Source organism: Scyliorhinus torazame, chromosome 1 (genome assembly GCF_047496885.1).
Source record: "Scyliorhinus torazame isolate Kashiwa2021f chromosome 1, sScyTor2.1, whole genome shotgun sequence".
Lineage (NCBI taxonomy): Eukaryota > Metazoa > Chordata > Chondrichthyes > Carcharhiniformes > Scyliorhinidae > Scyliorhinus > Scyliorhinus torazame.
In genome coordinates, this window is record NC_092707.1 from 87,589,135 (window position 1) to 87,616,362 (window position 27,228).

The following is a 27,228-nucleotide window of genomic DNA, read 5'->3' on the forward strand; positions in this document are numbered from 1 at the left end:
TGTGGCATCACAGAGTATTGCGGAGGATGCTCATCTGTCAGAGGGATCTTGATATTGTTCATCCTTTTCACATGAGGGACCACGTTCAATCTTTTCCTCGCTCATTGGGGCATCTTTCTGCCCCTCCCCCTTCCCCTCCTGAATTTCTCAGCCTCTGGCTAGCAGGAATCTCTCTGTGCCTCCCACCTCCTGCAGACTCACCATTGTGCTCTGGAAACGGAGAACTGATCGCCAGTACTTACCTTCACACTGCTTGCTGCTCGCCCAATCACAGGCTGTTGTCTCCCTGCATCTGTTGCTCGATACTAATGAAAGAGAAATCCATGAGCTCCTCACACCTATTGTTGGAGGTGGGAGTGGGGGAGACAGGGCTTTAAGAAGTTGATTTTCAGTAGAGAAAAGTTATTACACATTAAAGGTCACCATTACAGGCTGTGTTTGAGACTTTGCAACCTGACAAGATGGTATCGACATGCAAGTATCATTAGTACAAGTATTAGAGAATGGTGAGCATCAGACTGCCATGGAGTATGAAAGAGAACTTTTGGAAGAGGTCGTTGTCATAATATCCACGCATATATATAATGAGATGCAGACAGGTGGTGATTGACACACAGGATGACCAGTAAGCACACAGCACAGTGCAGCCAATCACCAGACAGGACACCACCACTGTAAAGCCAGAGGGCACTAGGTTTCCCACTCTCTCTGGACCCAGCCACTGAGACAGTCAGAATCCACGAGCTAGCAAGTGCAAACACCATGCGGTGGCCAGTAAGTCTGGTCAGGCTAATACAAGGTCTCCAGTCAGTTCAGTATAGTGTCGACCCACAGTTAAATATGTATGTTAGTTCTATCGTTCAATAAAACTGTGTTTGATCTTCTAGTGTTAGAGGTCTGTTACTCGCATCGCTGCATCAAGTGCAGTCCACACCGAACCGACCTGCCTAACACATCATGGTACCACGGAGTAATACTGAAAATTGACGGACCTTCCTCGAGTGAATCAGCATTGACCAGCAAGCAGCCAATCGGTGAAATGGAAAATATCCAGCCTCCTCTGCAGCTCTGCATCTCCGGCAACCTCAGATCCATCCAGCCTCCTCCGCAGCTCCGCATCTCCGACAACCTCGGATCCATCCAGCCTCCTCCGCAATTCCGCATCTCCGACAACCTCGGCGCAAATTGGAAGCTCTTCAAGCAAAAGTTCCTCTGGTACATCGAGGCCTCCGACCTTGAAGCAGCATCGGATGCCAGGAAGATCGCGCTATTTCTCTCCACCGCGGGGGACCACGCCATCCACATCTACAACTCCCTCACGTTCGCTGACGGCGAAGACAAAACAAAATTCAAAACAGTCCTGCTGAAGTTTGACAGCCACTGCGACATTGAGGTGAATGAGAGCTTTGAACGGTACATTTTCCAGCAGAGGCTTCAGGGTGAGGATGAACCTTTTCAGTCCTTTTTGACCCATCTCCGCATCCTCGCGCAGTCATGTAACTATGACTCGACGGCTGATTCCATGATCCGGGATCAGATCGTTTTCAGGGTCCACTCCGACTCCCTTCGGCAGCAGCTCCTGAAAGTCAAACAGTTGACCCTCTCTGTCGCTATCGAGACGTGCGTTGTCCATGAGCATGCTAAGAATCGTTACTTCCACATCAGGGCGGCAGAAACTGCGAGGCTGGCCTCCCACGAGGCGGAACGGGTGCAGGCCATTGCACAAATGCAGGGCCTGAGATTCGAGGAGAATGGCCGTTTTGCGCGCTTTTCCCGGGTCCCTGCGCATGCGCGCCACGACCGAATGGACGATGAGCCCGCCAACCCGACTGCGCAGGTGTGTACGTCGACCGACCGTACTGCGCATGCGCAATGGCGCATGGAACGTGCTGACGTCGGCGTCATGACGTGTCCGAATTGTGGCTCTGCTCACTTAAAGTGGCTATATCCAGCAAAAGGACGCCGGTGTCTACAGTGTGGCAAGCTTGGCCACTACGCAGCCCTTTGCAGATCTGCTCCACCGCTCAGCAGCCAGCCATCCCAGCTGCGGCGCAGAAGTGTCCGCTCAACACAACAAGACATGCCAGAGTACGATCCCGACAGCCCAACAGACCCTAATGCTGAGTGCCTCAAGTCCCCATACCGGGTGGGCATCATAACTACACAGGCGCTGCCTTCCACCACACCTACGCAACGCCTCTCGATCCTCAGTGTGGATCCCGACGACGAGTGGTCTGCTGTCCTCACAGTGAACAAGGCCCACATCCGGTTCAAACTGGACACCGGCGCATCGGCGATCCTCATCTCGAAAACCTACCTCGACACCATCCGCGCCAAACCAAGCATTCTTCCACCGGCCTGCCAGCTCCTTGACTACAATGGCAACGTCATAGCTGCCAGTGGCTCGTGTCAACTGGGGGTATCCAATAAGGCGATCAAGGCGACACTACGGTTTGAAATCGTCAGGACTGACAGAGCATCTCTGCTCGGTGCTCGTACCTGCAAACTCCTGAACCTTGTTCAACGCGTCCACACCATGTCACCATCACCGGCGATGGCCTTGCCAGATGGAAACTTGCAAGCCGACATAGATGACATCATCACGCAGCACCACAGTGTATTCGATGGAATGGGCACGCTCCCATACCGATATAAAATCCTGCTCAAGCCGAACGCCACTCCTGTAATTCATGCACCACGCCGGGTGCCGGCGCCCCTCAAGAATCGTCTGAAGAAGCAATTACAGGACCTCCCAGACCAGGGCATCATTTCAAAGGTTACAGAGGCCACAGACTGGGTCAGCTCCATGGTCTGCTTCAAGAAGCCGTTTGGGGAGCTTCGCATTGGCATTGACCCTAAGAATCTAAACCGCAACATCATGAGGGAGCATTACCCGATACCAAAACGAGAAGAGTTGACCAGTGAGATGGCTCATGCCAAATTCTTTACTAAGCTCGTCGCCTCCAAGGGTTTTTGACAAATACAACTGGACGCGTCCAGTCGCAAGCTGTGCACGTTCAACACCCCGTTTGGTCGTTACTGCTACAACCGGATGCCTTTTGGCATCATATCTGTCTCCAAAGTATTTCATCGCATCATGGAACAGATGATGGAGGGCATCGAGGGGGTGCCAGTGTATGTTGACTATGTCATTATTTGGTCCACAATGCCCCAGGAACACATCGCTCGCCTCAAGCAGGTGTTCCAAAGAATTCATGAACATGGTCTTCAGCTCAACAGGGCCAAGTGCTCATTTGGTTAATCGGAGATCAATTTCCCAGGTGACCACATCTCGCAGCAGGGCGTACGGCCAGGCGCCGACAAGATCTCGGTGATCAACGCCATGAAGACCCCGGAGGACAAAAAGGCGGTCCTCCGCTTGCTCAGAATGGTCAACTTCCTCGGGAAATTCATTCCCAATATGGCGTCCCACACCACGGCCCTCTGCCTTCTCGTCAAGAAGTCGATGGAATTCCAGTGGCTGCCCACGCATGAAGAGGGATGGTGTGAGCTGAAAGCAAACTCACGACAGCCCCGATCCTAGCGTTCTTCGACCCAGCAAAGGAAACCAAGATATCAACTGATGCAAACCAGGACTGCATTGGTGCGGTGCTCCTTCAGCGGGATGACTCCGCGTCCTGTGCTCCAGTGGCGTATGCCTCCAGGGCCATGACGCCTACTGAGCAACGGTACGCTCAGATTGAGAAGGAGTGTCTGGGCCTCCTAACAGGGATAGTCAAGTTCCATGACTATGTTTATGGCCTGCCGAAATTCACGGTAGAGACGGACCACAGGCCTCTAGTCCACATAATCCAGAAGGATTTAAACGACATGACACCTCGGTTACAGCGTATTCTTCCAAAGCTACGCCGCTACGACTTCGAACTGGTGTACACACCAGGTAAAGAGCTGATCGTTGCAGATGCCCTGTCCAGGTCCATTACCACACCGCATGAACAAAGTGACTTCATCTGCCACATAGAAGCCCAAGTGCAGTTGTATGCCTCGAACCTTCCGGCCTCCGACGAATGGGTGGTCCAAATTCGTGAGGAGACAGCCAAGGATCCTCTGCTGCAGCGCGTGATGCAGCACTTCAGCAATGGCTGGCTGAAGGGACAATGTCCCCAGTTCTATAACGTAAAAGACGACCTAACGGTGGTGGAGGAAATCCTTCTGAAACTCGACAGAATCGTAATTCCTCAGACTATGCGTGCTCTGGTGCTGGGCCAACTCCATGAGTGTCACCTTGGGGTCGGGAAATGCCGACGCAGAGCTCAGGAGGTGATCTATTGGCCGGGCATCAGTCCTCAACTGCCCTACCTGTCAGAAGTTTCAGCCAGCTCAACCCAAAGAAACGTTGCAGCAGCACGAGATCGTGACCTCTCCGTGGTCCAAAGTAGGTGTAGACCTTCTCCACGCCAAGGGGCGTGACTACGTACTCCTGGTCGACTACTTCTCCAGTTACCCAGAAGTAGTGAAACTGTTCGACCTCAAAGCCTGCAAAGAAACGTTCGCCAGGCATGGGATACCGCTCACGAGCGACAACGGTCCTTGCGTTGACAGCCAGGAATGGTCTGACTTCGCACAGTCCTACAACTTCCGTCACGTTACCTCCAGTCCCCACTACCCGCAGTCAAACGGGAAGGTCAAAAAAGGGGTCCACATTGTAAAGCGGCTGCTGGGCAAAGCTGCAGATTCAGGCTCCGATTTTAACCTGACGATGCTGGCATACAGGGCAACCCCACTGTCCACTGGATTGTCTCCAGCCCAGATGCTCATGAATCGGACTCTGAGGACCACAGTTCCAGCCATCCACGTTCCCGACCTTGACCACCTCACGGTCTTACACAAAATGCAGCAGTCACGGGCCCAACAGAAAGCAACGTACGATGCCCATGCCACGGATCTGCCTGAGCTGGCCCCAACTGATCATGTTCGTGTCCAGCCTGAGGGCGGCTGGTCAGCCACAGCTGTTGTGCTCAAACAAATGGCCCCAAGATCATTCCTTGTCCACATGGCTGATGGCTCCCTGCTACGGCGCAACAAACGGGCACTGCGAAGAGTTCCATGCCCGCTACGCGACCGGCATGCCCCGCCGCCTACGATGCCTCCTCCGGACATACCCTAGCACGCGCCCATCGCGATGCCAGCGATCCCGCCTCTCCAAGCGCAGGAGGCTCCTAATCCGCCTTTGCGGCGATCTACTAGAATTCGGCGCCCACCACAAAGACTGAGCTTTTGTACATTTTTGTGATTACACCAATTGGACCTCTGTAAATATCGTTTTGTTTGCCATGTATCTGCACTTTCGCAACCTTCCTATGTATATACGTTCGTTTAGACATCTTTCTGTATATAGTCAGGTACATATATATATATATATATATTTATAAGCGTCCACTCCTTAGTATTTTTTTTAAAGAAAGGGGGAGATGTCATAATATCCACGCATGTATATAATGAGATTCAGACAGGCAGCGATTGACACACAGGATGACCAGTAAGCACACAGCACATTGCAGCCAATCACCAGACAGGTCACCACCACTATAAAGCCAGAGGGCACTAGGTTTCCTGCTCTCTCGGGACCCAGCCACTGAGACAGTCAGAGTCCACGAGCTAGCCAGTGCAAACACCATGCGGTAGCCAGTAAGTCTGGTCAGGCTAGTACAAGGTCTCCAGTCAGTTCAATATAGTGTCGACCCACAGTTAAATATGTATGTTAGTTCTATCGTTCAATAAAACCGTGTTGGATCTTCTACAGTGTTAGAGGTCTGTTACTCGCATCGCTGCACCAAGTGCAGTCCACACCGAACCGACCTGCCTAACACATCAGTCGTCAGCAGAAATAACAGTTTGCCAAAAATATTTCCAGTACTCTAATAACAGGAAAGCAATGAGAGAGGAAATTAAAATCCAAAGGGATCCATGAGTTGATCTATGAAAGAAGGGTATCCCATGGTTTAGATTCCCCTGACCAAGTGACTGAGAAACCTCCACGGGTATAGATTGGTTGATGTGGCTATTGGATTGGAGCGGCACAGTAGCACAGTGATTACCACTTCACAGCTCCAGGGTTCCAGGTTCGATTCCCGGCTGGGGTCACTGTCTGTGCCGGCTCTGCATGTTCTCCCCGTGTCTGTGTGGGTTTCCTCCGGGTGTTCATGTTTCCTCCCACAAGTCCCGAAAGACGTGCTGTTAGGTGAATTGGACATTCCGAATTCTCCCTCTGTGTACCCGAACAGGCACCGGAATGATGCGACTAGGGGCTTTTCACAGTAACTTCATTGCAGTGTTAATGTAAGCCTACTTGTGACAACAAAGATTATTATTATTTAGTTAAGAGGCTCAGATCCATAAGGACACACCTAATTCAGCAAATTCCAGGCAGCTAAGGCACACATTTACAGGGTCAGGGTTTCAGGATCTTGTATTAGGCACTGGAGTGATGCTCGTTCTAGTTAAAGCAATGCAATCCCCAGCAGCACAGAGAACGGATTAATTATCCACTGTTTGTCCAACTAGGACCACTGTACCGTTAGGTATTTTAAATTCTTTCATAGGATGTTGGTGTCATTTATTGCCCGCCTTTAATTGCCCCTGAACTGAGTGACTTGCTTGTCCAGTTCAGAGCTCATTTGAGAGTCAATCACATTGCTTTGGGTCTGGAGTAACATGTAGGTCAGATCGGGTAAGGACAGCAGATTTCCTTCGCTGAAGAACATTCATGAGCCAAATGGAGTTTTTTTTAATGACAATCGACAATGCCATCATTAGTTAATTAATTCCAGTTTTTTTTATTGAATTCAAATTTCACCATTTGCCTTGGAACAATTTGGACCCGGGTCCACAGATCACCCCGGGTCTCTGGATTACTAGTCCAATGATGCATGGTTATCGAGAACTGTGGGAAGAATCCTTGGCTCTGATCATCGTTCCACATCTGTGGATCTTCCTTTTGAACCAGATTGGCTGCTCAAACATCAACAACTTTACTGATTTGTCTGGCTCAGGTAGTGGGTCCACCACAGTGAGATGACTTGATTCCAAACTTGTGTCACCAGCCTTTTCAGTGTAAAGCCATCTTGATCGCAAAGAGCCCCATTTACCTCAACAAGGGCGGTCGCTTGTTAGATAACAGCTCACGGTGCATTCAGTTATACAGAATAAATCCTTTCACATCAAATGTTTCCTGTTTCAGGAGGAACTGTCTGATATTCAACAATATTTTGACAATAGTGGCAGCTTTATTAGTGGGTTTCAGCAGGATGGCGAGATCCTTTGAGATGATTCTGGCAGCGAGATTCTTGTATGGAGTGAATTCAGGTATGAGGAATATTTCTGTAGGTAAGTGATACAGCAAGATTGTTTCTGATATATTTGTAAATATGGGCAGTTCCAGGGATAGAGGTAAAGGCAATGTTAGGCTGTGTTTCAGATGGGATAGAGTAAATCTGACCCTATAGATATAGAAGAGGATGTATAACCTACTGTATTGAGTTAAATCTTAACTCTTAAATATCTGTACTGAGGCTAGGGGTGCGGTCTGGGGGTAGGGAGAGGGGGCTGAGGTGCCATGGTAACGGGGGTAAGTTCCCCTTCCTCTCCAGGGTCAGTCCCTCTTCCTGTCCAGAGTCAGTCCCCCTTCCTGTCCAGGGTCAGTCCCTCTTCCTGTCCAGGGTCAGTCCCTCTTCCTCTCCAGGGTCAGTCCCCTTCCTGTCCAGGGTCAGTCCCTCTTCCTGTCCAGGGTCAATCACTCTTCCTGTCCAGGTCACTTCCCTTTCCTGTCCAGGGTCAGTCCACCTTCCTGTCCAGGGTCAGTCCCTCTTCCTGTCCAGTGACAGTCCCCTTCCTGTCCAGAGTCAGTCCGCCTTCCTGTCCAGAGTCAGTCCCCCTTCCTGTCCAGGGTCAGTCCCTCTTCCTGTCCAGTATCTGTCATGATATTCAAACACACACATCATGATGGACACACCAACAGACAAATCAGAGCACACAACACCACAACCAATCACACACAAAGACAGGAACCACATAAAAGCACGAACACGACACCTAGTGGACAGTAGGTCTGGGGACAAGGACACAGACACGGCCTGTTTCAACATCACAAACAGGGAACCCCCACGTGCAGAGTATCAAGACAAAACTGTACATAGAAAGTTTAAATAAAATAGCGTTGTACCATATACAACCGTGTTAGCTCATCTGTGTGTCAGAACGCCCAACACCACAGTATCAGTCCCCTTCCTGTCCAGGGTCAGTCCCTCTTCCTGTCCAGAGTCAGTCCCTCTTCCTGTCCAGAGTCAGTCCCCTTCCTGTCTAGGGTCAGTGCCTTTTCCTGTCCAGGGCTAGCCACCCTTCCTGTCCAGGGTCAGTCCCTCTTCCTGTCCAGGGTCAGTCCCTTTTCCTGTCCAGGGTCAGTCCCCCTCCCTGTCCAGGTCACTTCGCTTTCCTGTCCAGGGTCAGTCCCCCTTCCTGTCCAGGGTCAGTTCCCCTTCCAGCCCAGAGTCAGTCCCCTTTCCTGTCCAGGGTCAGACCCCCTTCCTGTCCAGGGTCAGACCCCCTTCCTGTCCAGAGTCAGTACCCGTTCTTGTCCCGGGTCAGACATCCTTCCTGTCCAGGGTCAGTCCCTCTTCCTGTCCAGGGTCAGACCCCCTTCCTGTCCAGGGTCAGACCCCCTTCCTGTCCAGGGTCAGTCCCTCTTCCTGTCCAGGGTCAGACCCCCTTCCTGTCCAGGGTCAGACCCCCTTCCTGTCCAGGGTCAGTCCCTTTTCCTGTCCAGGTCACGTCCCTTCCTGCCAGGGTCAGTCCCTCTTCCTGTCCAGAGTCTGACACCCTTCCTGTCCAGGGTCAGTCCCTTTTCCTGTCCGGGGTCAGTCCCTTTCCTGTCTGGAGTTAATCCAAGGGTCAAATTCAATAAACAATTAGTGACACTATTGGAAGAGAACATTACACTGAGGGATTAAAACTTCATGTTGCTTGACTCTTCCGGATTAATTAACACGGGTGTTTATTTCCTCTCTATCTGAAGGGAGTGGTATGAATGTTCACTGCATGTACATTATGGAGTGTTCTCCAAAGAAGCTGCGAGGGGTTGTGACCATCACCACAGCAATATTCATTTCCGTCGGTAAATGCTTAGGACAGATCATGGGACTCAGGTCAGTCTCTTTGCAATACTCCAATTGCACATTTTAGATTATAATGTTAATGTGGTGAATGTATTCACCATAATATAAGTTGTCTGTATAGCACTGTGGCCTCTGGTCAGGGAATGGTAATATGATCTCCTTCCATGTATTGTACTGGAACCCTGGTGGGCTCTGCCCCTGGCTCCACCCCTCCCGGGGCGGTATATAGACCTGCCGCCTGTGGCCGGCGCTCAATGTTACAGCAGTCACAGGCAGGCAAGTTCTTGGATAATAAAGCCTATGTTCACTCGTTCTCATTGTCTTGTAGTGAATTGATGGTACATCAATTTATTATCCAAAGACATCACTATGGAAGCCGCTCTGAAGCCTGATAAACTGGAACTCGACGCACGAGCAGCAGAAGCTAAGGAAATCTTCTCCCACTGGCTCCGCTGTTTTGAGGCCTACAGCGACTCCTCTGAAACGCCTCCCTCCGACGGCCTCAAGCTGCGCCTCCTCCACGCCCGGGTGAGCCACCGAATCTCGGGTATGATTGAGGACGCAGTCACGTACGAAGCGGCAGTCGCAATTCTAAAGAGACAGTTCGTGAAGCCCGTGAATGAAGTGTTCGCGCGGCACTTCCTCACTACCCGCCGTCAATGCGCCGGGGAATCGCTGGACGAGTATCTAGAGAACCTGACACTACTCGCCCGCAACTGCAACTACAGGTATGTGAAGGCCGATGAGCACATGAAGCTGATGATCCGGGACACCTACGTGGCTGTCTGGGACACCTACGGTCCGGAGTCCGTCAAAGGTTCAGCCGGTCCGGTGCTTTGCTGCTTCGTTGGGAGCGGCGTAACGGTGGCGGCGAAGTCGGCGCTGGCGGTGGTGGAGGTGGCACCGATGGCGGTGGTGGCGGTGCTGATGCTGGCCAGTCATCGGGGAACTCCGGGAGCGTGCCGAAGTCCTCTTCGTCCTCTTGTGCGGAAAAGGGGAGGGGAGGGTGGTCGGGGGGGGTCAATATTGGCGGCGTGGTGGGGGTGGAGGGGGGGGGGGGGGCGCATGGGTTGGGCGGGGGTGTTGGTGTGGAACCTGACGGTGCCAGGTCCCTGAGTGAGACGATATCTTGGCGGCTGTCGGGGAACTCAACGTAGGCATATTGAGGGATGGCGTGGAGCAGGTGAACCCTGTCCACCAAGGGGTCTGCCTTGTGGAGTTGGACGTGCCTACGGAGAAGGACCAGTCCTGGAGCAGCGAGCCAAGTTGGGAGCGACACCCCGGATGTGGACTTCCTGGGGCAGGTAAAAACACTTTCATGGGGTGTGTTATTAGTGGCGGTGCACAATAGTGACCGGATGGAGTGTAGAGCGTCAGGGAGGACCTCCTGCCAGCGAGAGGCTGGGAGGTTCCTGGACCGTAGGGCCAGCTGGACGGCCCTCCAAACCGTCCCATTCTCCCGTTCTACTTGCCCGTTCCCCCGGGGATTGTAGCTGGTCGTCCTGCTGGAGGCTATACCCCTGCTGAGCAGGAACTGACGCAGCTCATCGCTCATGAATGAGGATCCCCTGTCACTGTGGATGTACGCGGGGAAACCGAACAGGGCGAAGATGGTGTTGAGGGCTTTGATGACGGTGGCAGACGCCATAACGGGGCATGGGATGGCAAAGGGGAATCTGGAGTACTCATCGACCACACTGAGAATATACGTGTTACGGTCGGTGGAGGGGAGGGGCCCTTTGAAATCCCGCTGAGGCGTTCAAAGGGGTGGGAAGCCTTCACCAGGTGCGCACGGTTTGGCCGGTAGAAGTGCGCTTGCCCTCCGCACAGACCTGGCAGTCCCTGGTGACTTACTTCCTCGACGGAGTAGGGCAGATTGCAAGCTTTGACCAGATGGTACAATTGAGTGACCCCCGGGTGACAAAGACTGTCGTGTAGGGCCCGGAGCTGGTCCACTTGTGCACTGGCACATGTACCTCGGGAGAGGGCATCTGGGGGCTCGTTGAGTTTACTGGGGCGATACAAAATCTCGTAATTATAGATGGAGAGCTCGATTCTTCACCGCAAGATTTTATCATTTTTGATCTTACCCGCTGTGTGTTATTGAACATGAAGGCTACCGACCGTTGGTCCGTAAGGAGAGTGAATCTCTTACCGGCCAGGTAATGCGATTTACCAGAACGTTGCCTGGTATGGAGGGAAGATCTTATGAGGAAAGGCTGAGGGACTTGAGGCTGTTTTCGTTGGAGAGAAGAGGGTTAAGAGGTGACTTAATTGAGGCATACAAGATGATCAGAGGATTGGATAGGGTGGACAGTGAGATCCTTTTTCCTCAGATGGTGATGACTAGCACGAGGGGACATAGGTTTAAATTGAGGGGAGATAGAGATAGGACAGATGTCAGAGGTAGGTTCTTTCCTCAGGGCGTGGAATGCCCTGCCTGCAACAGTAGTGGACTCGCCAACACTAAGGGCATTCAAATGGTCATTGGATAGACATATGGACGATAAGGGAATAGTGTAGATGGGCTTTAGGGTGGTTTCACAGGTCGGCGCAACATCGAGGGCCGAAGGGCCTGTTCTGTGCTGTAATGTTCTATGTTCTAATGCCGCACAGCTTCAACGATAGCTTGGGCCTCCTTTTCGATGGATGAGTGTTGAATTTCAGAGGCATGAAGGGTGCGGGAAAAGAATGCCACGGGTCTGCCTGCCTGGTTTAGAGTGGCGGCAAGGGCGACATCTGAAGCGTCGCTTTCTACTTGGAAAGGCAGTGACTCGTCCACTGCGCGCATCCCGGCCTTGGCGATGTCTGCTCTGATGCGGGTGAAAGCATGTTGTGCCTCGGCCGCGAGGGGGAATTGGGTGGACTGAATGAGTGGGCGGGCCCGCAAACCGTACTGGTCGACCATTCGGTCCATCTCTCTTTGGAAGACCGAGACCCCATTTGTGACGCCGAAAGGGACCCTAAGGAAGTGGTTGAGGTGACCGTCCGCCTCGAAGGCCGAGTATGGCCGGTCCGATTTCCGGATGGGGAGCTGGTGGTAGACGGATTTCAGGTCAATTGTTGAGAAGACCCGGTTCTGCGCAATCTGATTGACCATATCAGATGTGCGCGGGAGGGGGTACGCGTCAAGCTGCGTGTACCGATTTATGGTCTGGCTGTAGTCCACGACCATCCTGTGTTTCTCCCCAGTTTTAACCACTACCACTTGTGCTCTCCAGGGGCTGTTGCTGGCCTCGACAATACCCTCCTAAAGCAGCCGCTGGACTTCGGACCTGATGAAGGTCTTGTCCTGGGTGCTGTACCGTCTGCTCCCAGTGGCAACGGGCTTACAATCCGCAGTTAGATTGGCAAAAAGGGAGGGGGGATCGACCTTGAGGGTCGCAAGGCGGCAAACGGTAAGGGGGGGGCAAGGGCCCGCCAAATTTGACGGTGAGGCTCTGGAGGTTGCACTGGAAGTCCAGGCCCAACAGGAGTGCAGCGCAGAGATTAGTAAGGGCATAGAGGCGGAAGTTACTAAATTCTACGCCCTGGACCGTGAGGGTGACTGTACAAAAGCCTCGGATCGGGACGGAGTGGGATCCGGAGGCTAGGGAGATCTTTTGATTGGCAGGGTGGACCGCGAGGGAGCAGCGCCTTACCGTATCTGAGTGAACAAAGCTTTTGGTGCTCCCGGAGTCCAGCAGGCACGAGGTCACTTGGCCGTTGATTTCCACCATCGTCGACGCGGTGGCCAGGTTGTGCGGGCGAGATTGGTCCAGCGTCATCGAAGCGAGCTGCGGGTAGCCGTCGGATGCTTCTGGTGGCGAGCGTGTGCGGTTCCGATGTCGGGATGTCCGGAGACACTGTGTGGGACAAGATGGCGGCGCCCCTGGTGTGCACATTGCGGGGTCAGGACAAGATGGCGGCGCCCATGGGGCGCACGTGGCCGAAGGTGGACAAGATGACGGCGCCCATTGGTCGCACATGGACCCGGGAGGAGAAGATGGCGGCTCCCATTGTGCATCTGGCGTGGGGGAGCGGGTGATAGCGGGCGCGATTGCAGCGACTGGGAGGACCTGGCACATAGCCGCGAAGTTGCACTTTTTACTGCAGGCTTTGCAAACGGCAGTGCGGGCCGGGTAGTGTTGGTGGGGGTGCTTCTGCTGACCGCAGAAGTAGCAGCGGGGACCCCCGGGGTGCGCGGATCGGCGTGCGGCGCAGGCGTATTGGAAAGGCAGGGCCCCGGCTGAGGAGGTCGTCGGCGGGGTCCAGGAGGGGGAGGAAGGAGTAGAAGGGTGGCCAGCACGGTGGGAGGGGTACGATTGTACGTTACGGGATGCGACCGTCATGGAGAGCGCCAAGGTTTTCGTCTCCGCCAGTTTGAGCGTGGCCCATTCCAGTTCTCGGTTGTGGTCCGACGCAATCCCCGTCACGAAAGCATCGCGCATGAGGAGGTTCGCATGTTCGGCGGCCGTGACGGCCTGACAGTCACAGGCCCGGACGAGTGGAATTAGGGCCCACCAGAAGTCTTTGATGGACTCACCAGGTAGTTGCGAGCGGGTGGCGAGTACATGCCTGGCGAAGAGCTTGTTCGCCTTCTGCGCGTAGTGTTCCTTAAGGAGTTCCATTGCTTTTGTGTAATTCGTGGCGTCCTGGATCAACGGGAACACGCTGGAGCTCAGTCTGGAGTACAGGACGTTTATCTTCTGAGCCTCCGTTGGCGAGGGGTCCGCCGCGTTGATGTAGACCTCAAAACATGCTAGCCAGTGAGTAAAGTCTTTTCTGGCGTCGGGCGAGTGCGGATCCAGCTGCAGGCGATCTGGTTTGATTCTGATATCTATTCTGTGGAAAATTTGACTGTAATAAATTGATGCACGATCAATTGCACAAAGACTAAAGTTGGGTACAATTGTGGCTTTATTACAGTCAGATGCGTGGCCTCCTGCTGCAGCTGGCGAAATGGCAGGGCACAGGAGGTCATGCATATAAACTGGATTTATACAGTTCTCCGTGGGCGGAGCCAGCCGGCAGGAGCTACCGGCGAACCTGTAGTGCAGGTCCTACCTTACATCCCATAATACAGTGGTTCACCACGCTCTGGGGCACAGGCAGGGCTGTTCACACTGGGTGCTGTGGACTCAGAGAGGGCTGCTCACACTGGGTGCTGTGGGACACAGGGAAGGTTGCTCACACTGGGTGCTGTGGTCTCAGACAGGGCTGCTCACACTGGGTGCTGTGGACTCAGACAGGGCTGCTCACACTGAGTGCTGTGGACTCAGACAGGGCTGCTCACACTGGGTGCTGTGGACTCAGACAGGGCTGCTCACACTGGGTGCTGTGGAGCACAGACAGGGCTGCTCAAACTGGGTGCTGTGGACTCAGACAGGGCTGCTCACACTGGGTACTGTGGAGCACAGACAGGGCTGCTCACACTGGGTGCTGTGGACTCAGACAGGGCTGCTCACACTGGGTGCTGTGGTCTCAGACAGGGCTGCTCACACTCGGTGCTGTGGTCTCAGACCGGGCTGCTCAAACTGGGTGCTGTGGTCTCAGACAGTGCTGCTCACACTGGGTGCTGTGGTCTCAGACAGGGCTGCTCACACTGGGTGCTGGGGACTCAGACAGGGCTGCTCACACTGGGTGCTGTGTAGCATAGACAGGGCTGCTCACACTGGGTGCTGTGGAGCACAGACAGGGCTGCTCACACTGGGTGCTGTGGGACACAGGGAGGACTGCTCACACTGGGTGCTGTGGTCTCCGACAGGGCTGTTCACACTGGGTGCTGTGGTCTCAGACAGGGCTGCTCACACTGGGTGCTGTGTAGCACAGACAGGGCTGCTCACACAGGGTGCTGTGGAGCACAGACAGGGTGTAGCGCACAAAGACTCACGAGAGACGAATAGAGATGAAGTCGATGAGGCTTTATTAAGCGTGACTTGTTCCCCGCAGTTCAGTAACAGACTGGCCTGCGGGGGAGAACTCCTGGTTCTTATACTCCGCCTTCAGGGCGGAGCTAGAGGTCAACAGCCAACCAGGACCCGGGATCTGTCAGCCAATGACATCACGGCTTCACAGTCCCACATGACCCCTAATGCATACTACCACATTGCATACGACCACACAGGGCTGCTCACACTGGGTGCTGTGAACTCAGACAGGGCTGCTCACACTGGGTGCTGTGGAGCACAGACAGGGCTGCTCACACTGGCTGCTGTGGGGCACAGACAGGGCTGCTCACACTGGGTGCTGTGGTCTCAGACAGGGCTGCTCACACTGGGTGCTGTGGTCTCAGACAGGGCTGCTCACACTGGGTGCTGTGGTCTCAGACAGGGCTGCTCACACTGGGTGCTGTGGTCTCAGACAGGGCTGCTCACACTGGGTGCTGTGGACTCAGACAGGGCTGCTCAAACTGGGAGCTGTGGACTCAGACAGGGCTGCTCACACTGGGTGCTGTGGTCTCAGACAGGGCTGCTCACACTGGGTGCTGTGGAGCACAGACAGGGCTGCTCACACTGGCTGCTGTGGGGCACAGACAGGGCTGCTCACACTGGGTGCTGTGGTCTCAGACAGGGCTGCTCACACTGGCTGCTGTGGGGCACAGACAGGGCTGCTCACACTGGGTGCTGTGGACTCAGACAGGGCTGCTCAAACTGGGTGCTGTGGAGCACAGACAGGGCTGCTCACACTGGGTGCTGTGGACTCAGACAGGGCTGCTCACACTGGCTCCTGTGGTCTCAGACAGGGCTGCTCACACTGGGTGCTGTGGAGCACAGACAGGGCTGCTCACACTGGGTGCTGTGGTCTCAGACAGGGCTGCTCACACTGGGTGCTGTGGTCTCAGACAGGGCTGCTCACACTGGGTGCTGTGGAGCACAGACAGGGTGTAGCGCACAAAGACTCAGGAGAGACGAATAGAGATGAAGTCGATGAGGCTTTATTAAGCGTGACTTGTTCCCCGCAGTTCAGTAACAGACTGGTCTGCGGGGGAGAACTCCTGGTTCTTATACTCCGCCTTCAGGGCGGTGCTAAAGGTCAACAGCCAACCAGAACCCGGGATCTTTCAGCCAATGACATCACGGCTTCACAGTCCCACATGACCCCTAATGCATACTACCACATTGCATACTACCACACAGGGCTGCTCCCACTGGGTGCTGTGAACTCAGACAGGGCTGCTCACACTGGGTGCTGTGGGGCACAGTCAGGGCTGCTCACACTGGGTGCTGTGGGGCACAGTCAGGGCTGCTCACACTGGGTGCTATGGTCTCAGACAGGGCTGCTCACACTGGGTGCTGTGGGGCACAGACAGGGCTGCTCACACTGGGTGCTGTGGTCTCAGACAGGACTGCTCACACTGGGTGCTGTGGGGCACAGACAGGGCTGCTCACACTGGGTGCTGTGGTCTCAGACAGGACTGCTCACACTGGGTGCTGTGGGGCACAGACAGGGCTGCTCACACTGGGTGCTGTGGTCTCAGACAGGGCTGCTCACACAGGGTGCTATGGTCTCAGACAGGGCTGCTCACACTGGGTGCTGTGGACTCAGACAGGGCTGCTCAAACTGGGTGCTGTGGACTCAGACAGGGCTGCTCACAGTGGCTCCTGTGGTCTCAGACAGGGCTGCTCAAACTGGGTGCTGTGGGACACAGGGAAGGTTGCTCACACTGGGTGCTGTGGACTCAGACAGGGCTGCTCACACTGGGTGATGTGGATCACAGACAGGGCTGCTCAAACTGGGTGCTGTGGGACACAGTGAAGGTTGCTCACACTGGGTGCTGTGGACTCAGACAGGGCTGCTCACACTGGGTGCTGTGGACCCAGACAGGGCTGCTCACACTGGGTGCTGTGGACCCAGACAGGGCTGCTCACACTGGGTGCTGTGGACTCAGTCAGGGCTGCTCACACTGGGTGCTGTGGACTCAGACAGGGCTGCTCACACTGGGTGCTGTGGACTCAGACAGGGCTGCTCACACTGGGTGCTGTGGACTCATACAGGGCTGCTCACACTGGGTGCTGTGGGACACAGGGAAGGTTGCTCACACTGGGTGCTGTGGTCTCAGACAGGGCTGCTCACACTGGGTGCTGTGGACTCAGACAGGGCTGCTCACACTGGGTGCTGTGGACTCAGACAGGGCTGCTCACACTGGCTCCTGTGGTCTCAGACAGGGCTGCTCACACTGGGTGCTGTGGAGCACAGACAGGGCTGCTCACACTGGGTGCTGTGGACTCAGACAGGGCTGCTCACACTGGCTCCTGTGGTCTCAGACAGGGCTGCTCACACTGGGTGCTGTGGAGCACAGACAGGGCTGCTCACACTGGGTGCTGTGGACTCAGACAGGGCTGCTCACACTGGGTGCTGTGGACACAGACAGGGCTGCTCACACTGGCTCCTGTGATCTCAGACAGGGCTGCTCACACAGGGTGCTGTGGAGCACAGACAGGGCTGCTCACACTGCGTGCTGTGGACTCAGACAGGGCTGCTCACACTGGGTGCTGTGGTCTCAGACAGGGCTGCTCACACTGGGTGCTGTGGACTCAGACAGGGCTGCTCACACTGGGTGCTGTGGACTCAGACAGGGCTGCTCACACTGGGTGCTGTGTAGCATAGACAGGGCTGCTCACACTGGGTGCTGTGGAGCACAGACAGGGCTGCTCACACTGGGTGCTGTGGGGCACAGACAGGGCTGTTCACATTGGGTGCTGTGGGGCACAGACAGGGTTGCTCACACTGGGTGGTGTGGGGTTCAGGGAGGGCTGCTCATACTGGGTGCTGTGGGGCACAGGCAGGGCTGTTCACACTGGGTGCTGTGGGGCAAAGGGAGGGCTGTTCACACTGGGTGCTGTGGGGCACAGACAGGGCTGTTCACACTGGGTGCTGTGGGGCACAGACAGGGCTGTTCACACTGGGTGCTGTGGGGCACAGACAGGGTTGCTCACACTGGGTGGTGTGGTGTTCAGGGAGGGCTGCTCATACTGGGTGCTGTGGTCTCAGACAGGGTTGCTCACACTGGGTGGTGTGGTGTTCAGGGAGGGCTGTTCACACTGGGTGCTGTGGGGCAAAGGGAGGGCTGCTCATACTGGGTGCTGTGGGGCACAGGCAGGGCTGTTCACACTGGGTGTTATGGAGCACTGGCATGGCTGTACGTTTCCAACAGAGACCAATCTGGGGGTGAATTGAGGGGTTGGGGGAGTGGTGACCGGGGCTGGGTCAAAGGCACAGACACGGTGGCGAAGGGAACGGGAGGGAGTGAGTGATAGCAGGCAGAGAAATTGCGGGGGGGGGGGGGGGGGGGGGGGGGGGGTGGGTATTGGGAACAGGAGAGGGAGTGGGGATGGATGGAATGCAGTGGAATGACTGGAGGTAGCGGAGCTGGAACCCGATCTGGATTGCGTGCATGCAGATGCGGGAGTGGAGTCGGTGGCTTGAGTATGGCACAACAGGGAAGGGGTACATGGAGATAGCTGATTGGGGGCAGGAGGGGTGAGTTTTGAAGCAAGCGGGGAGATGATTGTCAGGCTGTCAGAACCCTAGAACAGATGCCAAATCATTAGGGTGGGAAATTAAAGACAGTCATGGGCTTTGCGGACCATTCCACAGGGCTATTCATGACATACATATCATGGTCCTGGCCCAGGCAGGGGCAAGGCGTGTGCGCTCAATGGGGGTTGTGCACAGCATTGTGTGCAGGGTATGGTCATTGTCCCACTCACAGTGGCGATGGGGTGGCTGGCTTGGGACTAATCATGGTCAGGGGAGCATCTGAAGTCGATAAACGGGAAACACATTGGGGGTGTAGTACTCAAAGCTCTCATGTCGGGTGCGGGGGGCCCTCTGCATGTGACCATGCATGCAGCCTCACGCTGGGGAGTGGTGAAGTCCACATAGAGCATGAGGACATCCACTGAGATGTCCACAGCAATCACTATTGGTTTCAGGGTCACGACGAGAAGCTGCAGAATGACATGGGCATAATGGGTTCCAGGGTGATTGTAGAGATGGGAACGAAGGCAGGGGGAGGGTTGAAGCTGGTTGTGAAGTAGAAATGCAGCAAAACCATGTTGAGACCCTGAAGCAATGATGCAATTTAAAATTGAAATGGAAAAAATTTGCCACAGGAGGAGTCTGAGGCAATGTAACAGGGGTTTGAGGCAGTGTGGGAGGTGTCTGATGCAGTGTGGGAGGAGTTTCAGGTAATTTAGTAGAGGTCTGAAGTGGTGTGGGAGGAGCCTGAGTCAGTGTGGGTGGGTGCGGGTGGTCCTGGAGCAGTGTGGGGAGGGTCGATGGCAACGTGGAATGGGTATGAGTCATTGTGGGTTGGATGTGAGACAGACTGGGAGGTGTCTGAGACAGAGTGGGAGGAGTCTGATCCAGAGTGTTGGGATCTGAGGCAGAGTGGGAGGGGTCTGAGGCAGTGTGGGAGGGGTTTGAGGCAGAGTGGGAGGGGTCTGAGTCAGTGTGGGTTTGGCGTGAAGCAGAGTGGGAGGAGTCTGAGGCCAAGTGGGAGGAGTCTGACATAGGGTAGGAGGAGTCTGAGGAAGTGTGGGCAGGGTCTGAGGCAGAGTGTGTGGAGCCTGAGGCAATGTAGGCAGGGTCTGAGGCAGAGTGGGAGGAGCCTGCGAAAGTGTGGGCAGGGTCTGTGGCAGAGCGGGAGGAACCTGAGGAAGTGTGGGCAGGTTCCGTGGCAGAGTGGGAGGAGCCTGAGGCAATGTAGGCAGGGTCTGTTGCAGAGTGGGAGGAGCCTGAGGCAATGTGGGCAGGGTCTGAGGCAGAGTTGGAGGAGTCAAAGGATGCGTGGGCAGGGTCTGTGGCAGAGTGGGAGGAGCCTGAGGCAATGTGGGCAGGATCTGAGACAGAGTGGGAGGAGCCTGAGAAAGTGTCAGCAGGGTCTGTGGCAGAGTGGGAGGAGCCTGTGGCAATGTGGGCAGCGTCTGAGGCAGAGTGGGAGGAGTCTGAGGAAGTGTGGGCAGGGTCTGAGGCAGAGTGGGAGGAGTCTGAGGAAGTGTGGGCAGGATCTGAGACAGAGTGGGAGGAGCCTGAGAAAGTGTCAGCAGGGTCTGTGGCAGAGTGGAAGGAGCCTGTGGCAATGTGGGCAGGGTCTGAGGCAGAGTGGGAGGAGTCTGAGGAAGTGTGGGCAGGGTCTGAGGCAGAGTGGGAGGAGTCTGAGGAAGTGTGGGCAGGGTCTGAGGCAGAGTGGGAGGAGCCTGAGGAAGTGTGGGCAGGGTCTGTGGCAGAGCAGGAGGAGTCTGCGGCACTGTGGGCTGGGTCTGAGGCAGAGTGGGAGGAGCCTGAGGAAGTGTGGGCAGGGTCTGAGGCAGAGTGGGAGGAGCCTGAGGAAGTGTGGGCAGGGTCTGAGGCAGAGTGGGAGTAGCCTGTGGCAATGTGGGCAGGGTCTGAGGCAGAGTGGGAGGAGTCTGAGGAAGTGTGGGCAGGGTCTGAGGCAGAGTGGGAGGAGCCTGAGGAAGTGTGGGCAAGGTCTGTGGCAGAGTGGGAGGAGCCTGAGGCAATGTAGGCAGGGTCTGTTGCAGAGCAGGAGGAGCCTGTGGCAATGTGGGCAGGGTCTGTGGCAGAGTGGGAGGAGCCTGAGGAAGTGTGGGCAGGGTCTGAGGCAGAGTGGGAGGAGCCTGAGGAAGTGTGGAGAGGGTCTGTGGCAGAGCAGGAGGAGTCTGCGGCAATGTGGGCTGGGTCTGAGGCAGAGTGGGAGGAGCCTGAGGAAGTGTGGGCAGGGTCTGAGGCAGAGTGGGAGGAGCCTGAGGAAGTGTGGGCAGGGTCTGAGGCAGAGTGGGAGTAGCCTGTGGCAATGTGGGCAGGGTCTGAGGCAGAGTGGGAGGAGCCTGAGGAAGTGTGGGCAGGGTCTGAGGCAGAGTGGGAGGAGCCTGAGGAAGTGTGGGCAGGGTCTGTGGCAGAGTGGGAGGAGCCTGAGGAAGTGTGGGCAGGGTCTGAGGCAGAGCAGGAGGAGTCTGCGGCAATGTGGGCTGGGTCTGAGGCAGAGTGGGAGGAGCCTCTGGCTGTGTGGGCCAGATGGGTGGCAGTGTGGGAGGAGCACGCAGATGTACTCCGGGGCCTGTTCATGGTGGCACCTCATACTTATTGGAATTTCAACACAGGCTCAGCTGAGAAAATTCATGAAGACTTTAGTGAGAAGTTAGAGTTGGAACCAATACCTCCTGAAGGTCACCACCACACTTAATTTCTTTGCAAGTGACTCATTCCAGGGATCCACAGGATACATATTTCTCAGGCCTCAAAACATAATTCTTTCAGAACATGGATGCCTTCTGCAGTAACACTCATCGTTATATAAAGTTCACACTGGATGAAGCCAGGCTGCTAGATTCCTGGAATTTGTGGCAATCCCCACCTTCCCAAGAGCATAGGGAGCAATCAGTTGAACATATGTGGCTTTGAGCTGCCTAGCAGCAGCCCCTGATCTTCACTAACAGGAAAGGGTTCCACTCCATCAACATTCAGCTGGTCTGCGATCATCAGAAGCTGATCCTGCCTGTGTGTGCCAGGATCCCTGGGAGTTCTCACAACTCCTACTTCCTGAGTCACTCCCAGGTGTCACAAATATTCGAAGGGCTGCAACACTTACAGAGTTGGGTGATGAGGGGAACCCATTGAAGAGATGGCTCATGACACCCATGTGGGTTCCTCAAAGTGCCTCAGAGGAGAGATACAACTGTGTGAGCACTATGTGACAAGATCCATCATTAAGCAAACCATTGACATCCTGAAGCTGCACTTCATTGTTTGAACCGTTCAGGTGGGGCTCTGCACCACTCTCCACAGAGGGTGTCCCGCATCACTCTGGTCGTGCCCTGTAAAGTCTGCCACTCCAAAGGGGAGATCATTTACCACAGGGAGACACGGAGGAGGCAGAGAGTTCCTCGGACAAGGAGGGCTTGGAAGAGCAGGAGCTTGAGGAGGGCAGTGATGGTCAGCTCCCATGTGAGGATGCCATCGCACTGGCATGACACGGAAGACGTGCCAGTGACAAACTGATGGCCACAATGTTCCAGCAGGAAGTAAGATCCAGGCAAAGGGACCTCAGCACATTTCTTCTAACCTTGGCATCATGACAGTGATTGGGAAGGACTTTACAAGCAGAGACATTGCCAGCAAGGTCAGCATTCAACCTTGGATCTGTAACCCTCAAGCATTGCAAAGTCCTCTTCTTGAAAGGTCGGCACCCACAGTTGCATATAGTCAGTGTGTAAGGTGAAAGGCAGCATGCACCCTGCGTGAACTGCACATTCTTTGCCACCTGAAGGAGACATTTTGGGCAAAAGTTTCCATATTTTCTCTAAGTGCTGGACCAGGCGAGAAAACCAGTGTGCAGCTCACCAGCGGAGCCAGCTTTTCTCTCCATATTTTCCAGCACTTAACAAAAATATCTCAAGGCGGCATGCTGGTGGGGTGGGGCCTGATAGAGTCAGTATTGGGACAGTACCAGGGGCGGTGCCAGGGTACTGCCCGGATATGTCCGTTCCCCCCTTCCCCCCGGGGTACTATACTTAACTGTGCGCTCCCGGTGGGTTCCCTTTCCCTGGGTCCCATTTTTAAAAACCAATTGTAAACCTCGCCGACGTGACATCTTAGGAATTTCTAATGTGGGGGGAGCGATACAGTGGGGAGCCCGTTAAAGATACGTTAATGCATGGAAGGGTGGGAACCTCATTACCTCACCAGTGGAGAAATTCTGAAAATGATAACTCGCTGGTGAGATTCTCGTTTTCCAGCTTTCATGGGATTTTGTGCCTGCTTCGCCATTTGTGATGACAGTGAATGCAGGCCGCAAAATCCTCCCCTTTGAGTGACCACAGAGATTTACACATGGTTATAGAGACCAGAATGGCTTCAGGTCATGTGTTTTCACGAGCACTCATATTAAATACAGCTCAGTTGATGACACATTACATTTAATCCGCCAAGACATGTGAGCACACCTAATTCTATGGTGAATTGCAAGGCTTAAAGAATCAAGGGTGAAATTCTCCGGAAACGGCGCGATGTCCGCCGACTGGCACCCAAAAAGGCGCCAATCAGACGGGCATCGCGCCGCCCCAAAGGTGCGGAATGCTCCGCATCTTTGGGGGCCGAGCCCCAACATTGAGGGGCTAGGCCGACGGCGGAGGAATTTCCACCCCGCCAGCTGGCGGAAACGGCCTTTGTTGCCCCGCCAACTGGCGCGGAAATGACATCTCCGGGCGGCGCATGCGCGGGAGCGTCAGCGGCCGCTGACAGTTTCCCACGCATGCGCAGTGGAGGGAGTCTCTTCCACCTCCGCCATGGTGGAGACCGTGGCGGAGGCGGAAGGGAAAGAGTGCCCAGGCCCGCCCGCGGATCGGTGGGCCCCGATCGCGGGCCAGGCCACCGTGGGGGCACCCCCCGGGGTCAGATCGCACCGCGCCCCCCCAGGACCCCGGAGCCCGCCCACGCCGCCTTGTCCCGCCGGTAAGGTAGGTGATTTAATTTACGCCGGCGGGACAGGAAATTTATCGGCGGGACTTCGGCCCATCTGGGCCAGAGAATCGGGCGGGGGGGCCCGCCAACTGGCACAGCGCGATTCCCGCCCCCGCCGAATCTCCGGTGCCGGAGACTTCGGCAACCGGCGGGGGCGGGATTCACGCCAGCCCCCGGCGATTCTCCGACCCGGCGGGGGGTCGGAGGATGTCGCCCCAAATCTCAATGTGCAGTCACCTTCAGGATAAGGCTTGACACATCCCCCTTACTCGACACAAGGTTGTGAGAGACTATCATGGGTCTTCTGAACATCACATGAAACTGAGGCATACAAAGGGAGCCAGGCAATCATGGAGTGGGTGCTTGGGTCACCTCACAACAAGAAGGCTCATGGATTCATATGCAAGATGCATTCACATGATGAGACCATTATCAGGAACTCAAAATGTATTTACAAAGCTATATGATATATGCATTGAGTGAACACCAATGCCACCCTTGTGCACTGCGTATTTCTTAATTTCTCTTACTCTGCCGTTACATGTAGGTGCATTCCCAACAACACAGCAAAGATGGAGGCAGCTTGCTGACTGCTACCCCCTGTTGGCTTTGATGACCTTGGCAGGTGCCCTCTGGAGGGCTGAGGTCTGGGAGGTCCTGGCCTACTTTTGGTCTCCTGTTGTGTGGCAGGTGCACCCCCTTTGGCCTATGGAGCTGGAGCTCATGGGGACACAGGCAGAGGGGATGAGGAGACATTTCGGGACTTGTGGGAGGAAACCGGAGCACCCGGAGGAAACCTACACAGACACGGGGAGAACGTGCAGACTCCACACAGACAGTGACCCAAGCCGGGAATCGAACCTGGGATGCTGGAGCTATGAAGCAACAGTGCTACCCACTGTGCTACCGTGCTGTCTGTGAGATGTTCTCCAGAAAATGACCTGAGACTAAGCTCGATCTAGGACCCACTGAGGTGTGTGTCTCTGCACTGATGGAGGGTTCAGGTGAATGCTGTGAAGGGTCTTCATTGAATGGCTCCTCATCAGAGGTGAGCTGGGGGCTGGGGCTGATGGTCTGACTGGATCGGAGTCTGAATCTGCTGATGTCTGCAAGAGAGCTGTGAGCTGTTAGTTTGTGAACTGGCAAAATGCAACATTGCATATTATTCACTGTGAATGTCAGGATGTGATCAACTAATAGAAGGCTCATCTGTACAGAGTTGAAGGAGAATGCCGATCTCACCTTCATCACAAGAGAGATCTGTGTCCTCCCCTGACAATTCAGTTGCTCCTTCCTCCAGGAGTGGCTCTTGTGACCTCCCATCTGGGATTGCTCCTTGCTGTTGTGGGCTAGCTTAGCCTGCATGAAGACCGATAGATGGACTGGGATATGAAGGTGTGGAACAGAGGTTGAGAAGCATGCATTCCTGCTGTGTGTGCTGATCCCTCCCCAGTAAGGGCTGAAGATGCAGTGTGTGCAGGATGATAGATGAGATGGTGATGATGTTAAGGCGTGCACGAGACAGTCATCTCCGCTAATAGTGGGTGCGATCCCTGAGTGGCCTTTGTGTGTCTGATTCTGAGAGTGTGAGTCTGGAGTGAGCAGAAGGTTGACTTACCCTTGCGGAGTGGTTTAGATCATTCATCCCCTTCCTGCACTGTAGAGTATTTATTTTTAGATTGCCAGTGGCACAGAGCCTCACTGCCATCCCCTCCCAGGCTGAAGAGATGAGGGTGGTGGACCTGCTGGTTCCATCCCCTGGGAAGAGGACATCACGGCATTTGCGTACTGCATTGAGAGGCATCACCAGAGACTCATGGCTGAACCTTGGGCAGAATGGCTTCTGTCCCCTGGGAGCCATCTCAGTAAATCCACCCCACACAGCTGGACTGCAGAGAGTGAAGATGTGTATTTTGGTGGTATTTAAATATGGCGCCAGGACCTTCAACCCCGTAAGATGACAGGGGGGTGGGCAAATTGAAGCCCACGCCACCTTGTGGCTCACCGATACGTAATTAATGAGGTTCCAAATGTACAATTGGGCAGAAGAACCCAAAGGGAAACACGCCACTATCTTGCCCGCCACCACACTTAGTCTTCAGAACAGAAAACACCGCTTATTATTTTAATATGCCAAAGTATACATTGGTGCAACTTTAAACTTCAAATGTGGCCAAAGAACAAAAACTGTGTGGTAGCTAAATGAAGGTATTTTTGAAATCAATGTTTAAAAGCGTTACATACTAACTTTGTATATTTACAGATGAATCACGTCAATTGTCAGAGGAATCCTAAATAGAGGTAGACACTGCAGGGGCTCTGCTCAGATTGGGCTGGCTTAGTGGTCACAGCTCCATTAGCACTAATGTCCTAATATGATCCTCACTCTGTCTTCCGCTGACTCTATGGAGGGCTGAATGATGCTTTCGGAGGACCATCGCAAGTCACATCAACCAGAGAGATGACTGCTGCAGCAGCCAAACCCCATGACATTGCAAATAAGGGATATCCCGAAGTACAGGCAGAAAAGAACTTTCATATCATTGTTGTCCCTTTACTGAAAGCATCCAGTTTGTACGTTAGCCATGTGCTGGGTGCGAGTGGGGGACATTTCATGATGAACCCAGATTGACAAGGTCACATTTGGAATATGGGAGAAGGTTTGCTCTGTGTGCTAAATGTGGTGTAGATGGAGATACGTTCTCGAGATAGAAAGGAAACTTCCAGTTTGGAGCAAGCGGCCTTTAAAAGGATGAAGATACATTGTAGAGACTTCAAAGAGTAACAAGGATTCTTATGGGATTCTGGGCCTTGAGTAATCAAGAGAGATTTATTAATTTAAACATTTTCAATGGAGATAAAAGGATTGGAGGGACACATGCTTCAGCTTTTGTTATTTACTTACAGATGGTTAGTCATAAATCTGTACTCATGTTCTTAAATTATTGGGCATGATATACTCTCAATTATGACACGTGAGAGTGTCAAACGAAGGCTTTAATAAACAGAGAACTTCGCCAGCCAGAGAGATCAGTGCTCACTGAGCGCCGCCCACAGGACGTCACCTTATATCCGGCCCCTGGGAGGTGGAGCCGGAGGCGGAGTCCCCCAGGGTTCCAAACCCGGTCTTAAAGGGACATTACATGCATGATCTTAAAGGCACATTACCCATTCATCACATTCACCCCCTGTTTAAGAAAAACACAGAGTCCGTCGGGGGTGAAGTGGGATTACATGTCCATTCTCTTTGGAGGCTTGATCGTCCTTGTCGACCTTCTCAGCTCGGGCAGTGGTGCGACGGACACGGACGTCTTCGATGAGGGTACATCCGGGAGCACGGTGGTCGGAGCTTTTGTGCGATGCGGGGTAGGGGCTTGGGGAGTAGGGAGGGTAGCTGGGGGTGGCGGTTGGAGGGTAGGGAGGGTAGCTGGGGGTGGCCGTGACATCGCCGGCGTGGAGGAAGGAGGGGGAGGCACGAGTGGGGGGGCGCGCGGTTGGTTGTGACAGGCGGTGTGGGGGTGCAAAGGGGAACATTGGCGAGGGGGGAAACGTCAGTAGAGGAACCAGCGGGTGCCAGATCCCGCAGGGAAACCGTATCTTGCCGTCCGTCCGAGTGCGCGACGTAGGCATACTGGGGGTTTGCATGTAGCAG

The 27,228-nt window shown here is 54.5% G+C and overlaps 1 protein-coding gene across 1 annotated transcript in view; it reads left to right on the plus strand.

The window, feature by feature from the left end:
* The window catches only part of LOC140409326 (solute carrier family 2, facilitated glucose transporter member 11-like), a 189,018-nt gene that overhangs the window by 68,743 nt on the left and 93,047 nt on the right, over window positions 1–27,228 (plus strand). The window contains exons 4-5 of the mRNA XM_072497743.1: window positions 7,202–7,326; window positions 9,032–9,161. Of these exons, the coding sequence (XP_072353844.1) occupies window positions 7,202–7,326; window positions 9,032–9,161 (255 nt within the window). The remainder of the gene's footprint in view (window positions 1–7,201; window positions 7,327–9,031; window positions 9,162–27,228) is intronic.